The sequence below is a fragment of the Erpetoichthys calabaricus genome, chromosome 3, assembly GCF_900747795.2.
Source record: "Erpetoichthys calabaricus chromosome 3, fErpCal1.3, whole genome shotgun sequence".
Lineage (NCBI taxonomy): Eukaryota > Metazoa > Chordata > Cladistia > Polypteriformes > Polypteridae > Erpetoichthys > Erpetoichthys calabaricus.
Window position 1 is genome coordinate 275,665,659 of NC_041396.2, and position 13,614 is coordinate 275,679,272.

Genomic DNA, 13,614 nt, shown 5'->3' on the forward strand with positions numbered 1-13,614 from the left:
ACAGTACATTGACACACAAACTGCTCAAATTCAGCGGTGAAGGCCAAGCTTTTCGAGTGCCCCCTCTTACCATCTGTATCTTCAGGTTGTGGAGGGCATTATCTGGGCGTATGGATGGCTGGAAGCCACATCAGATATCTCAGTTTCTGAGTGCACTACGTGGTATTCTGTGAAAAAAAGGTTCAAGGGTTCAGACTTCTGGTTTTTCATTAATGTTTATTTCCTTCAGGTTCATTCGGATTAACAGTAAATACATTTATGTTCTTCATGCCAGAGTCATTAGTGACATAAGAACCATGACACTTACAGTTTAAGAGCAGCATTAATATTTATTCATTTTAAATACTTCTTCATGGAGCCATTCATGAGAGTCAAAAGAAGCGGATTCAGTACTGGCCCATGTGACTGGCATTTACAGGACATTTCAGCGGTGCCAAAGATGGGCAGTTCAAGGTGGGAACAAGAATGGGCACCATGGACTCCACTGCACATACCAATACTGGGAGTGTAAGGAGGTACAGTCAACGTGCTCAGGACCATACAAGGTCCATGGGGCAGGAGCTGGAAGCTGTGGTTTGATGTCAGGGGCCTTGGCCTTTGTTTACAGTACATGAGGCTGAGGTCCACTTTCTTTTACCCAAGTCTGCTGCTGTTCATGATCTAACACGGACCTCATGCCAGTCATGGCAAATGACGTTAGCAGCTATTTGAGTCATGACTTGTTTTCGGCCGAGTTCCACAGAGACTGACACCGTGCTTTTTGTATGGCCAGTCACATTGCCAACAGTGAAACCTTCAGTACGAGGAAGTGATGGCGGTTTGATTTTTCCTTACAGTGTGGGTTTTCAGTTCTCTTTATGGTTTTTCTAAAGAATTTCAGTAACCGTACAGCAGAGTGAAAGTGCCAGCAATTTCAAAATACATCTTAATTTCAAACAGCATGTAGAACATGAAAAGACTTTGAAAAAGCCCACAAAATCCGTAACAGTGCAGTTCACTGAATAAAATCTGTGACTGAGAAGGGAAACTTTTTGAGATTTGAAATCATTTTCAATTTTGTCAAACAGAGAAATGAAGGCCTGTAAAGCTCGATAGTCTCATAACTGAAAAACCACAAGGGCAAAAAATGTCACTGCTGTGATGACAGCAGCAAATGAAAAAGCATGAATGCTGGACAAGTCCGCCATAGTGCAAAAATTCAAGAGAGGCCCATTTGTTTGGTTTTCTTATGTAACACTTAAAACATGTAGTGTAATAACCAGAATACACACCTACAACACCAATGAATGGCACATATCAAGGAATACCTCGCACTCTAGGTGCCCACTTTTAACACCAGTACAAAATTCCATTAAACATCACTAGCATGAAAGCAAGACGTGACATCTACAATGTACTCCTGTTACTGTGAATAAAATACGGTGATGAGAAGCATGGCGTTCAATCATATAAGGAGATCTGATTGCATTCTTTTGTTGTGGGTGTTTGTTGGCTTGTGTGCCATTCCATCAGCCAAGATGGCCTGCATCTGACAGTCAACTACTTCCTAAAATACCTTAACCCACAGTCAGATCAGTTAGCTCAGCTCCTCGAGTCAGGCTGCCTAGATGAGCCATCGTCACTTTTCCTTTTGTGTCCGTTACTTTTACATCTTCTCTTACCGTATTCTGCTCAACTGATTAGAAGACACACATATATATATATATACAAACATACATACATACACACAAGAACATCAGAAGTTAACAGTTCTGTAAAAAAACGTTTTTCAATTTCCCAGTCATGGCAATCAGAACTGAAATGTCTTCAAGTATTGAGGAAAACAAAGTCATGAACTGTAGTGTAAAAAAAATTCCAAAAAATCAAGTCTTGAACAATGTTCTTTTTTCTTTTCAGAATGTCCTTTTGTACAGTTAAGAGATTTTTATTAAAATACCCTGTTACCAGTTCACTTCTCTTTTCTATATGCAAACCTTGTATTGAGAGTGGCTGAGAAAAAAAGAAAGGTGAAAGATCCTCAAAGAAACCAGAGAATGTGAAAACTGCTAAGCCCAGAAGTTCCTGTAATCGTTTTATTTTGTGTTGGACTGAGCTTCGAGGAGGCAATGTGGCAGCGCCCAAGGCATGCAGAAAGGCCAAACATTCCCCTGAATATGATGTCTCCACGTGTCTTACATGTTAAGTTGCCAAGCAAGTTCCCCTAAGATGACAGAAGCCTGGGACTAAGAGCCAGTCCTGGTCCTCAGTTTGGTTAGTTGCTCTGCAGCCCGGATGACTCGGTATCGCTCACGGAGGTTACGTCGTCTGACGTGCTCATTGGTGATCTCTTGAACATGATTTGCGGGAAACCAGCCTCTTTGACCATCAGAAAGGCGAATACCTTCATACCATCCTACACAAAACAAACAAAAGAATCATAAAATAAATAATAAAATAATTATGTGAAAACAGCAGTGTCAGATCGAGGTGGGGTGGGAGTGGGATCGTGAATATGACAGAGAATAAAATTGAATAAAAACAAAAAACAAAGCTAACCTTTACAAGTACCATACATTTACACCGGCCGTTACAGACTGAAATCAAATGTATGTTTTTATTCTAAAATAGTAAGAATAAGAGCAGTTCACTTCTCAAAACAGACTCGTCCGGTCTCGAACCCGTGAAGTTTTGATTACCAGTCAACAGTTAATACCGCTGTGCCACTGAAGCAGTCATATCGAAGGGGTGTGAATGTCGCACCCTAATGTGGGTTCTAAACAGACTTGAGCTGAGAAAACTGTGTGGCGGCGGGGGATGTGATAGCAGGCTGCTTGCTGCTTATCGACACATTTACAGGACAAAAGACGCCGACAGAGAGGTGCGAAGGGATTTAAGGTGGGACGGATCTACGAGTTTTTTCATAGGCTTTGGTAATTCTAGTGTTAAGGTTGACCAGCATTACAACTTGCAGCTAAAGTCACTTTAGTACACAAGCAGTTTTCATAGGCTTCAGGGATTCTGGTGTTAAAAGCCAATCCCAGTTTATATTTTTTAGACTTTAACAGACCTGCTCAAAATTATCCCTACTAAAGTTAAACTTGACAGTTTTTGTTTTTAAATACTAGGGAGCCCCCTGCTTGCTTCACTCGCCAACCCCCTGACCAGCGCTATGCACTAGCCTCTTTACAGTTCATGCCGCTCGCGTATTGGGATGTGAATGTACAATTTAAACAGATTTTAATTTTACATTTGCATCCACGTGATATGTAACTGCCCGTGATTGAATTTCGTTTCTTTCTCTCTATTAAATAAAATGACTCTTTCGAATGTTTGGCTTTGAGATTTGTTAATTGTCTTTGCAAAAGATATTCTAACGGGGAACTGTTAACATTTTAATACAAACAGCATTTCAAAATCTCCTTTGTTGTCTAATGTTATCCCCTGAAGATGTACTACATTACCTTTCTTGGATACATCTTTCTTTGTACAGTAATTCGTGCGGTGGAAGACTGGACGGTGTTAACGGTTGTAGATATTCTTAGTGATATTGTAAGTTGATGTTTTCATCTTCCGCACGATCACCACCAACTGTTTCAGCATAGTCTATTGATACGCATTTAACCAATTTGCTGTGTAACCAATAGACATTTTTGGCGTTAATTCATCTGACTTCATTGTTTCTCAGTGCTAGGATTGCCTTTGTGATGAAATTCTTCAATAAGATTTGGACATAATAAGTCTTCTTGTATTGGGAATTTAAGGGAGGAAAACGTGAAAATGTATAAGAGCTGAGAGCACAGGAAGTGTTGTCTGACAAAAGCATTTACAAGACTGAGAGGTGAGAGTATCGTGGTCTTGTCTGAAAATGTTTGAAAGGAGGGAGTGACTTTTAAAAATATCAACGCAATATTCTCGTCTCACGGAACTTGAAAAAATCTTTTCCAAAAAGTCTTGTATCCTAACAAGTCTCATCACGGCGAAAGATTATTTAATGTCAGGACACTGTGAATTGTATTACATTATGGTCACAACATCCTAAATGTTAGATCACATCTATCCCCTAGATTTTATCCTGTATATCACAAGTTACTACATCTAGGCTGGCTTTTCTCCTGTTTATGCTTTAATCAGTCACTGATTAGGTCTTAAAAACTTATGTTCTTGTACTCCACTATTTATAAGATTAGCCCCGTCAATATTTTTACAGTTAACAACCCCCTTTAAATTTGTGTTTTAAAAAAAATTTAAAAGATGCACAAGGAAACTACTATACTGGATGGACTATAACACACTCCCAAAACCAGGCCTCTGTCTCTAATGCTTTCCAGTCACATCCAGACATCCTCACTAAGACACGGCTCACAATCCAATTGAAAAGGATGTGCATTTACATTCATTTTCACCTAAATGGCAACTCTCCTTTTTCTGTTTTGCTCATTCTTCTTAAAATGTGTAACTATATCTACAGGCGTGTCCTACTCCTCCCCATCTGTGTTGTTTCTGTTAATTGCTATATTATGATTCAGCTCAGCTGCACACCCTTCTCCACACTTGTTTTATTCTTCGTACTGCTATCATTAACACAAACAATTTTTAATTTATTCACTCATTTTACTTTGGCTCTTTAACGTTGAACTAGAAATTCATAAGGTGCCTTGTGTATTTGTTTTTACAGTGCTGTTCATCTCTTCATGTGAAGTTGTACTTTAGGCCTGCCCTGAATTCCCAGAACATCCCCACATTCCCTACTTTATAAACAATCCTCAACTAATCTTTGCAGTTGACAAATAACAGTAAAAAAAACTGTACGGCTCCTCAGTGGCAAACCAGAATGAAGTTTTTAGAAGTAAACATTACATTTTAACTAACTCCCACCAGGTGTAGCATGAAACGCTCAGCGAGCATTTCATTCACTTCACCAAGCAAGGATGACATCAACAGTATTTTTATAGACAATAATTAACAAGCAATTGAATGGGCTGATACACTTGAATGAAATCCAAAGGGGTTTTTACTTAATTACATTATTTCTTGTTGTTTTTCTATACTAAGAAAACTTATTTTAAATACTCTCATCAAACACTAACACAGTATTTATACAAAATGAGCCACATTCAAGATTCCCACCTTCTGCTGTCTTCCTCAGCACGTTGATGATGTCGGTGGGTTCCATACTAAGCTCGTCTGCTTGTTGGGCTGAGTAGCTTTCCACACAATGAACTTGTGGGCAGTCTGGGAAAAAAAATGAAGGTATGATTTATATATCCAAAAAAAAAAAATCTATAGCAAATTCATCCCTTTCAATTAAAACCAAAAACGGGTTTATGCTGTATGTGTGTTTATTATAATCTGCATTCAGATAATGGTATTTCTTTTGTTCTCAGTTTCAGGCAAAGCTAGAAAAATGCAACCACAATTTACCTACACAAAAAAAAATCTTAGGAAAGTAAATAACAATCATATTTTTAAAGACTGCTGCAAAAATAGATTTGAATACAGTAATCCCTCCTCCATCGCGGGGGTTGCGTTCCAGAGCCACCCGCGAAATAAGAAAATCCGCGAAGTAGAAACCATATGTTTATATGGTTATTTTTATATTGTCATGCTTGGGTCACAGATTTGCGCAGAAACACAGGAGGTTGTAGAGAGACAGGAACGTTATTCAAACACTGCAAACAAACATTTGTCTCTTTTTCAAAAGTTTAAACTGTGCTCCATGACAAGACAGAGATGACAGTTCCGTCTCACAATTAAAAGAATGCAAACATATCTTCCCCTTCAAAGGAAACAGAGAGGAAAGCAAACAAATCAATAGGGCTGTTTGGCTTTTAAGTATGCGAAGCACCGCAGCACAAAGCTGTTGAAGGCGGCAGCTCACACCCCCTCCGTCAGGAGCAGAGACAGAGTTTGTTTTTCAGTCAAAAATCAATAAGTGCCCTTCGAGCTTTTAAGTATGCGAAGCACCGTTCAGCATGACGCTTCACGAAGCAGCTGCACACAGAAGGTAGCAATGTGAAGATAATCTTTCAGCATTTTTAGACGAGCGTCCGTATCGTCTAGGTGTGCGAACAGCCCCCCTGCTCACACCCCCTACGTCAGGATCAGAGAAAGTCAGCGCAAGAGGGAGAGAAAAGTAAGCTGGGTTTCTTCTCAGCCATCTGCCAATAACGTCCCTTGTATGAAATCAACTGGGCAAACCAACTGAGGAAGAATGTACCAGAAATTAAAAGACCCATTGTCCTCAGAAATCCGCGAACCAGCAAAAAATCCGCGATATATATTTAAATATGCTTACATATAAAATCCGCGATGGAGTGAAGCCGCGAAAGGCGAAGCACGATATAGCAAGGGATCACTGTATATTTAATTCCATTGATTGTCAATACATCAGTAAAAAATTCAAGCTTATGAACTGATGTTATACAATAATAAATGTCCTGCTTACACAAACACAGAGTAGGGCGTTTGATTAGTTCTGATGAAATGCTTCGTGCACACTGAGGGATGACAAGACCACATTCACAAAGGTTTGTCATCAGATTACGTATGTACAGCAAGGATGGAGAACAGCCACATTAGACAAGGTTACTCATTGAAGTGTTTACTGTGGTTTGTATATACAGTATGTACTGCATAATGTGCTGGCAGCAGCTAAAAGATGTACAACCAAAAAAAAAGAACAGAAAATAAGTTACAAACTTTGAAGGGTGGAGAGCGGAAGTGGACTGGCAACAGATTGGTAAACACATCTGAGACTAAGCACAATCAAAAGAACTTTTGGCAGTCAATGCAACCCCTCCACAACCCAAAACTCTCTCTGTTGTCGGGTGAAGCAAACTGATGAAAGACTGGGGCATCATCATTGAAACCCAAAGCTTATACAGTTATAGTAATGCTAGGAAAGGGAAAGAGTACCATTTGTAAAATTCAGAAAGAACAGCGGAGTTTCGTCAGCCTCAGCGGGACAGCTGGTTGCCAGAAGAAGCTACTGCTGCCCATACACAATTAGCTACTTAACACATTTACCTGCACCAGCCACTGTTCAAGATAGCGTCATAATTTAAAAGCCAGGAAATTATTTGATTTTATTCTCTCTAGTAAAATACCACCAAAACTAATAATCAAAAGTGTTTCAAATTGCATGAAAGGCTCTATGCAAATTGATAAACAATTCCTGCTTAAAGACATCCCAAAGCAATACATTTTACAGTAATAATCCAGCATATTTTGAATGCCACGATAGCAACATCAAAAGCAGCACAGATCAGAAAACTGTGATGGCAAACTGGCTGCTTTATAAGCTCACTAGCCGTGTAACTCGGCCACACACTGGGGACTTCATAAGACAGTGGGCACCAGTCAGAGTGCCGATGTTTAATCGGGTGTATCAGAAGTACTACGTAACTAAGTGCTTTTCTGTACGTCATATTTTAAAGTTTTTTTTTTAAACCAATAGCTATTATTATTGACAGCTAAGGTGTTGTAGTGGCTAAAGCTTTGGACCAAGGAATTCAGTCCCTGAGGCTGTGGGCTCAAAGCCTGCTACTGACACGGTGTGACCATGAGCAAATCGCTTCACCTGAATGTGCTTCAATTGGACCAACAAAACAAATGTATCCACGTGTATCTCAGATGTTATAAGTCACCTTGGATAGGTTTTTGTGTTTCTCATCAGAGCTTAACATTACTCATCCAGGCAACGTCTTACGCTGTGTCTATCTACTGTAATATAAAAAGGAGTATTGCTCCTTTTTTGAAAACAAGGCGTATTAAATGAGACATGTAATATGAGGCATATGAGACAAAGATGTGTCAAAGTAAAAAACGATCCTAACGACTGTTGACTTTAAAGCACTACTGAAAACTGATTTAAATTGTCCCGTCTCTTGGGACAGTTTAACACATTTATAGATTTAAAGCATTTGTGGTTTTTTGAGTCACAAAAAACTGTACCACCACAGAGAACAGGTTGGAAAACGCTACTCTAAATACACCTTTGCTCCTGGCATATTAAAAAAGCTTTTATCTGACTTAAAAACAAACATAAATGGTTATGTTGCGTTTTTTGCATAACTTAGCAAAGATACTGCAAACTTGAATCATGGGCAGGGATAATCATTACACTTCTATTTTGCAGAATTTTGTTGTTATATTACGGCAGTCTGCACTGTAAACTTGCTGGCAGACTGGCAAGTTTTATACAGAGGCACTAAATACTTATTTTGGTTTCAGCACAACTCAAAGGTAACTTATTTTAGCACTTAAGTGATATGACACTGATTTGATCTTCTTACAGAAACATGAAATGAAAAAAAGGCATAATTTTTAACTTTGCAACTTTTCTCTAGCATTGTACAAGGACAGCTATAATCCCCCTCTTTCCTGACACTCCCCTGCAGTTGTGTCAGTATGTATAAATCAAGAAAATGAACACCAGTGCTACATATTCACATGTGGTGTATTGTTGTGAACCGCGTAAAATGAAATGTTAAACCTTTGCATGAAAATCATATTACATACAATTTTTAAAGAAATAGTATATAAATAAGGTAGTGAATGTGTATGTAATTCTTTAGGTACACATTTAACTCATTTCTACTATTGTTTCGTAATGTTAAAAAAGAAGGAAAATACATGAAAATATCACCCTGACCAAAACATTGCCAGAGGCATTTGTTTTGTTGCTGGCCCTGGATGAGGCGACATTTAACACGTTAAACAGACCACAATACTCTCAACATTTAACATGTTAAACAGACCACAATACTCTCAACATTTAACACGTTAAACAGACCACAATACTCTCAACATTTAACATGTTAAACAGACCACAATACTCTCAACATTTAACACGTTAAACAGACCACAATACTCTCAACATTTAACATGTTAAACAGACCACAATACTCTCAACATTTAACATGTTAAACAGACCACAATACTCTCAACATTTAACACGTTAAACAGACCACAATACTCTCAACATTTAACATGTTAAACAGACCACAATACTCTCAACATTTAACACGTTAAACAGACCACAATACTCTCAACATTTAACATGTTAAACAGACCACAATACTCTCAACATTTAACATGTTAAACAGACCACAATACTTTCAACATTTAACATGTTAAACAGACCACAATACTCTCAACATTTAACATGTTAAACAGACCACAATACTCTCAACATTTAACATGTTCACTTTCCTAGGCCTTTATATATCAATGGTGTCAGCTGCACTTTGTACATGTTGTTCCAGTAGTTTTTTAAATAGTTTTTTCAGTTCATTAGCAGTATGTAAAATGATCAGCATTGCAGTAATTGTGATGCTCTTTGAAAAAAAACTTCACTTTTTTTTGTGAATTGTGACGTTTACTTAAAGTGCAGCAGAAAAGTATTTGGTGTCCAGGGATGCATTAATCCCCAAGTATGTGGCAGTTTAAGGGTTAAAGCCCCAAGATGCCCTTGAAACGCCCTGCACCTTCTAAGGCTTCTGGCAATGAAAAACGCGCTTGTAAGAATTACAGTACATACAGCGGTATTTTACATATACATACAGTGTACGGGTTTATCTTTACATTTTTTTTTTTTTTGGTAATGTATTAAGCTGAGGTTGAAATGAAATTAAAGTGTTTTGGGGGCATATTTAGGGTTTAAATTATAAAAATAGGCATTTTTTAAACCACATCCATAATTCGTAGATTTTCACAATTTGCGGGTGCTCCGGGTGTACTGTAAACGAGACAGTCAGGATCGAACCGGGGGACTCTTGATTACAAGTCAGCAATTCTTGCCACTATGCCATGGAAGCTGTTGCACCATCGTTGAACCTTTTGTGAAAGTGTTTATTTGATCTTTAGACTTCAGGTTTTACACATTATATAGTTTGTGTCTACATTTTGTTATTTACTACTAAAATATGAAACATGATTCTGTTTTAATGATGTGTTTATACAGATTATTGTAGAAACTGAACACACATGAAATGCATGTGTTCCAAATAACGATATATTATTTCCATTCTAAAACTCCAGCACTTCACTCCCAGATAAGCAATCAAGGCAAGAACTGGGAGAACTTTGTGCCCGTTCTGTGGCGGTGGGAGGATGGAATAGTAGGCTGCTTGTCTTGATCGGCACATTAACAAGACAAAAGACGCTGTCGGAGAGATGCAAAGGGATTTAAGGTGGGCCGGATTTACGAGTTTTTTCATAGGCTTTGGTAATTCTAGTGTTAAATGAAAATTTATTTAATAAAATTTTTAAAGATAGTACATAAATATGGTACTGGATCTGTATGTAATTCTTTAGGTACAAATGAAACTTTTTTGTATTAATTGTTTCATAATGTTAAAAAATAAAAAAATGACATGAAAATGCCGCCCGAACAAAAAACTACCTGAGGTGTTTGCCTCGTGGCCAGCCCTGGATGTGACATTAAACAGGCCACATTAATGAGTTTGAAAATCTTATGTTACACACATGAAAAATTATAAATTACCAAATACAGCTATCATTCTTAACTATTTTGCACTAACCTGGTTTGGCCAAGATGGTCTTAGGCACAAAAGTCAACATAACTTACCCCATTCATCATATATTGTCTCATCTGTGCTACTTTCAGTAATGTTGGGATTTGGAAAAGCTGCCATCCAGCGATGCATGTCTGATCTGGGATTTGAAAGTAAAATATTGTAGACTGAAAAACATCTGACAGATAAAACACACTGAAAAAACAGCACAAAACCCTTAACTTTAGAACATTAAAAAAAAGGAACTCTGTGAGGCCACTATTCATAAAAACAAAAAGTTCTTCATGCTCTGCAAAAAGTATATGTATATGAAATGTATAATCTTAAAGCTCCAGAAATCTGGGCATCTAGATAGCAAGTGTTCTATTAAATGTTTTAACAATTGGACTCTTAAGGTCTAAAAGAAGTTGACCTTTTAAATGAAAGATTTCCAAACGTTAAACTCCGGAGAAATTAAGCAAAACCTGAGCATCCTCAACACATTAATAAGGAGAAATTAATTTTGTGATGTAAACATGAACTAAAAGTACACATACTGAGTAGGAGCTTTCAGGAGTCGTTCCACCATCTTGCCTTGGTGATTCTCAAGTAACGTCAAGTAGAAGCAAGTGTCCAAACCTGTTCCAGGAGACACATCACTATTTGGCTGGATCTGGACAAGTGAGCGATGGGCATGGTCACACACAACATACCGATCACAACTAAAGATGCAAAAAAGAGTGCTTGAGAATTTGGTCTCATCGTTACCAAATTATCTGCTTCACAAAAAGCCCATTTACAGTTAAAAAAAAATAAGATGAGTCCTTATATTAAACTTCCAACTTAACTCAATAAAGTAAAACTACTTAAATAGGCTGTACAGAGGTTTATAGTATGATATTAATTTCCTATCCAAAAGAAGGATATCACAATGAAGTGTATGTTCTACATTCAAATCAATTATGCAGAGCATAAATGCAGTTATAATATGTAAAACAAAAACAATTCAGAAAAAAAGGTTTTGCATTTTTAACAAATTACACCTAAATTCAGCATTTCAAAAGTAACTTTGAAGACTTTACATGCAAATACTGTGTGTGTGTGTGTGTATATATATATATATATACACACATATATATATATATATATATATATATATATATATACACACATATAATAGTATAGATAGATAGATAGATAGATAGATAGATAGATAGATAGATAGATAGATAGATAGATAGATAGATAGATAGATAGATATCGTATATACTCATGTTTAAGTTCTCCTGCGGATAAGTCGGGGCCTGATTTTACTGTATAATTTCCGGTATTTTATAATGTTGGTCATATAAGTCGAATGTGGAAAATTCACGCTATTGGTCCAAGAGATTATGATATGCTAACGCCCACCAGACAGAGTAATCATGGAGCACACTGCCTTTTTTTTAATATGTATTGTGCCTACATGCCCACACAGTAATACCCAAACTATTCTGAAGCAACGTTTGCATTGTTTTGTGTTTTTTGTATCTCACATCCTCATACACCTTTATCATAAGAGCACCCCTTATCTACAATGGAGCATTCAATCAGAAGAAAATATGAAGCTAGTTTTAAATTATAAGTTGTTGTGGCGAAAGAAATTGGTAACTGTGCTGCTGTAACAAAATTCGATGTGTCTGAGAAACTGGTGCGATGATGTTAAAAAAAAAAAAAAAAGGTTGCATTTTTGAACAGGCGTATATCGTAAGTCGGGGTCTGATTTTATGACGTATTTTCTGGGTTTCAAGACCCCACTTATACAAGAGTATACAGTACATGGTAGATAGATTTGCACATAAGCAATATATTCAAAGCACCACAAGAGGGCACACTAACACTAAATTCAAATATGTTACAGGATGCAGTGCTTCATCTATAGGTGGTAGTACATTTATTGTTTTCTTTGATTTTATTCTATCATGTGTGATGAAAAGTTTTGAAATTGATACATTGGTACCCCTGTGAAGCAGACATCTGATTCATTAAGTACAAAGAGTACTTGCTTTAAATGGGGATTATGCATATATGAATTTTAAAGTATAGCAAATCTAAATATGTAATGTTAAATCATTATTGTAAAGGAGCAGCTGCTGTACATAGGTATAAATTTTATACAGTATATATTGGCCCATCAGTAACACTGCACGTGAATCACATGAAAAAGCAGCTGTTTTAGACATGTCAGAATTGTTTTCAAAGACTTTCTCTTAAGAACAACTAGGGGGCTCCGCCCCCTGCTTGCTTCGCTCACCAACCCCTGTGTTTGGTTAATCCATCCATCCATCATCCAACCTGCTATATCCTAACTACAGGGTCACTGGGGTCTACTGGAGCCAATCCCAGCCAACACAGGGCGCAAGGCAGGAAACAAACCACGGGCAGGGCGCTAGCCAATTGCAGGGCTCGCACACACACACACCAAGCACACACTAGGGACTATTTAGAATCGTCAATCCACCCAACCTGCATGTTTTTGGACTGTAGGAAGAAGCACACGGAGGAAAGCCGCGCAGACACGGGGAGAACATGCACACTCCACGCAGGGAGGACTAGGGAAGCGAATCCAGGTCTCCTAACTATGAGGCAGCAGCGCTACCCACTGCACCAATGTTTGGTTAATCGGATATACAATTTTAAAAGCTTTTTTTTTCTTTGGAAATGTTTCAGTTTCATTAGTTACACTTTTTACTTAAAGGTTTATTAAAAACAATATTTGGCATTACCTTTTCTTCAAGATCGCATTGAACTTTGAATCCGTTTTTGGAGATACATTGTGACAACGCAATGTATAATCGCCCGTGAGTGAATATTGTTTCTGTTTCTCTAATAAATAATCCAACGTTTTCTAATGGTTGTCCCTTTGATTTGTTAATTGTCATAGCAAAAGCTATTCTTACGGTAAACTGTAAACATTTTAATACGAATGGCATATCACGATCTCCTTTGGTGTCTAATGTTATTCGCGGAATATATACATCACCTTACTTGTCGCCTGTTAAAATTTGCATCGCTTCTCCGCCATCATAAATATACACCTGACCGAATTTGTGTATTCTTTGAAATTAAACTTGTCGTT

At 37.6% G+C, this 13,614-nt stretch overlaps 1 protein-coding gene across 1 annotated transcript in view; it reads right to left on the minus strand.

Annotated features, from left to right (window-relative positions):
• arhgef15b (Rho guanine nucleotide exchange factor 15b) overlaps nucleotides 1-13,614 on the minus strand; it is a 122,132-nt gene continuing 108,518 nt past the window's right edge. The window contains 4 exon segments of the mRNA XM_051925437.1: nucleotides 1-2,392; nucleotides 5,107-5,211; nucleotides 10,571-10,656; nucleotides 11,054-11,218. Of these exon segments, the coding sequence (XP_051781397.1) occupies nucleotides 2,223-2,392; nucleotides 5,107-5,211; nucleotides 10,571-10,656; nucleotides 11,054-11,218 (526 nt within the window). The 3' untranslated portion in view covers nucleotides 1-2,222.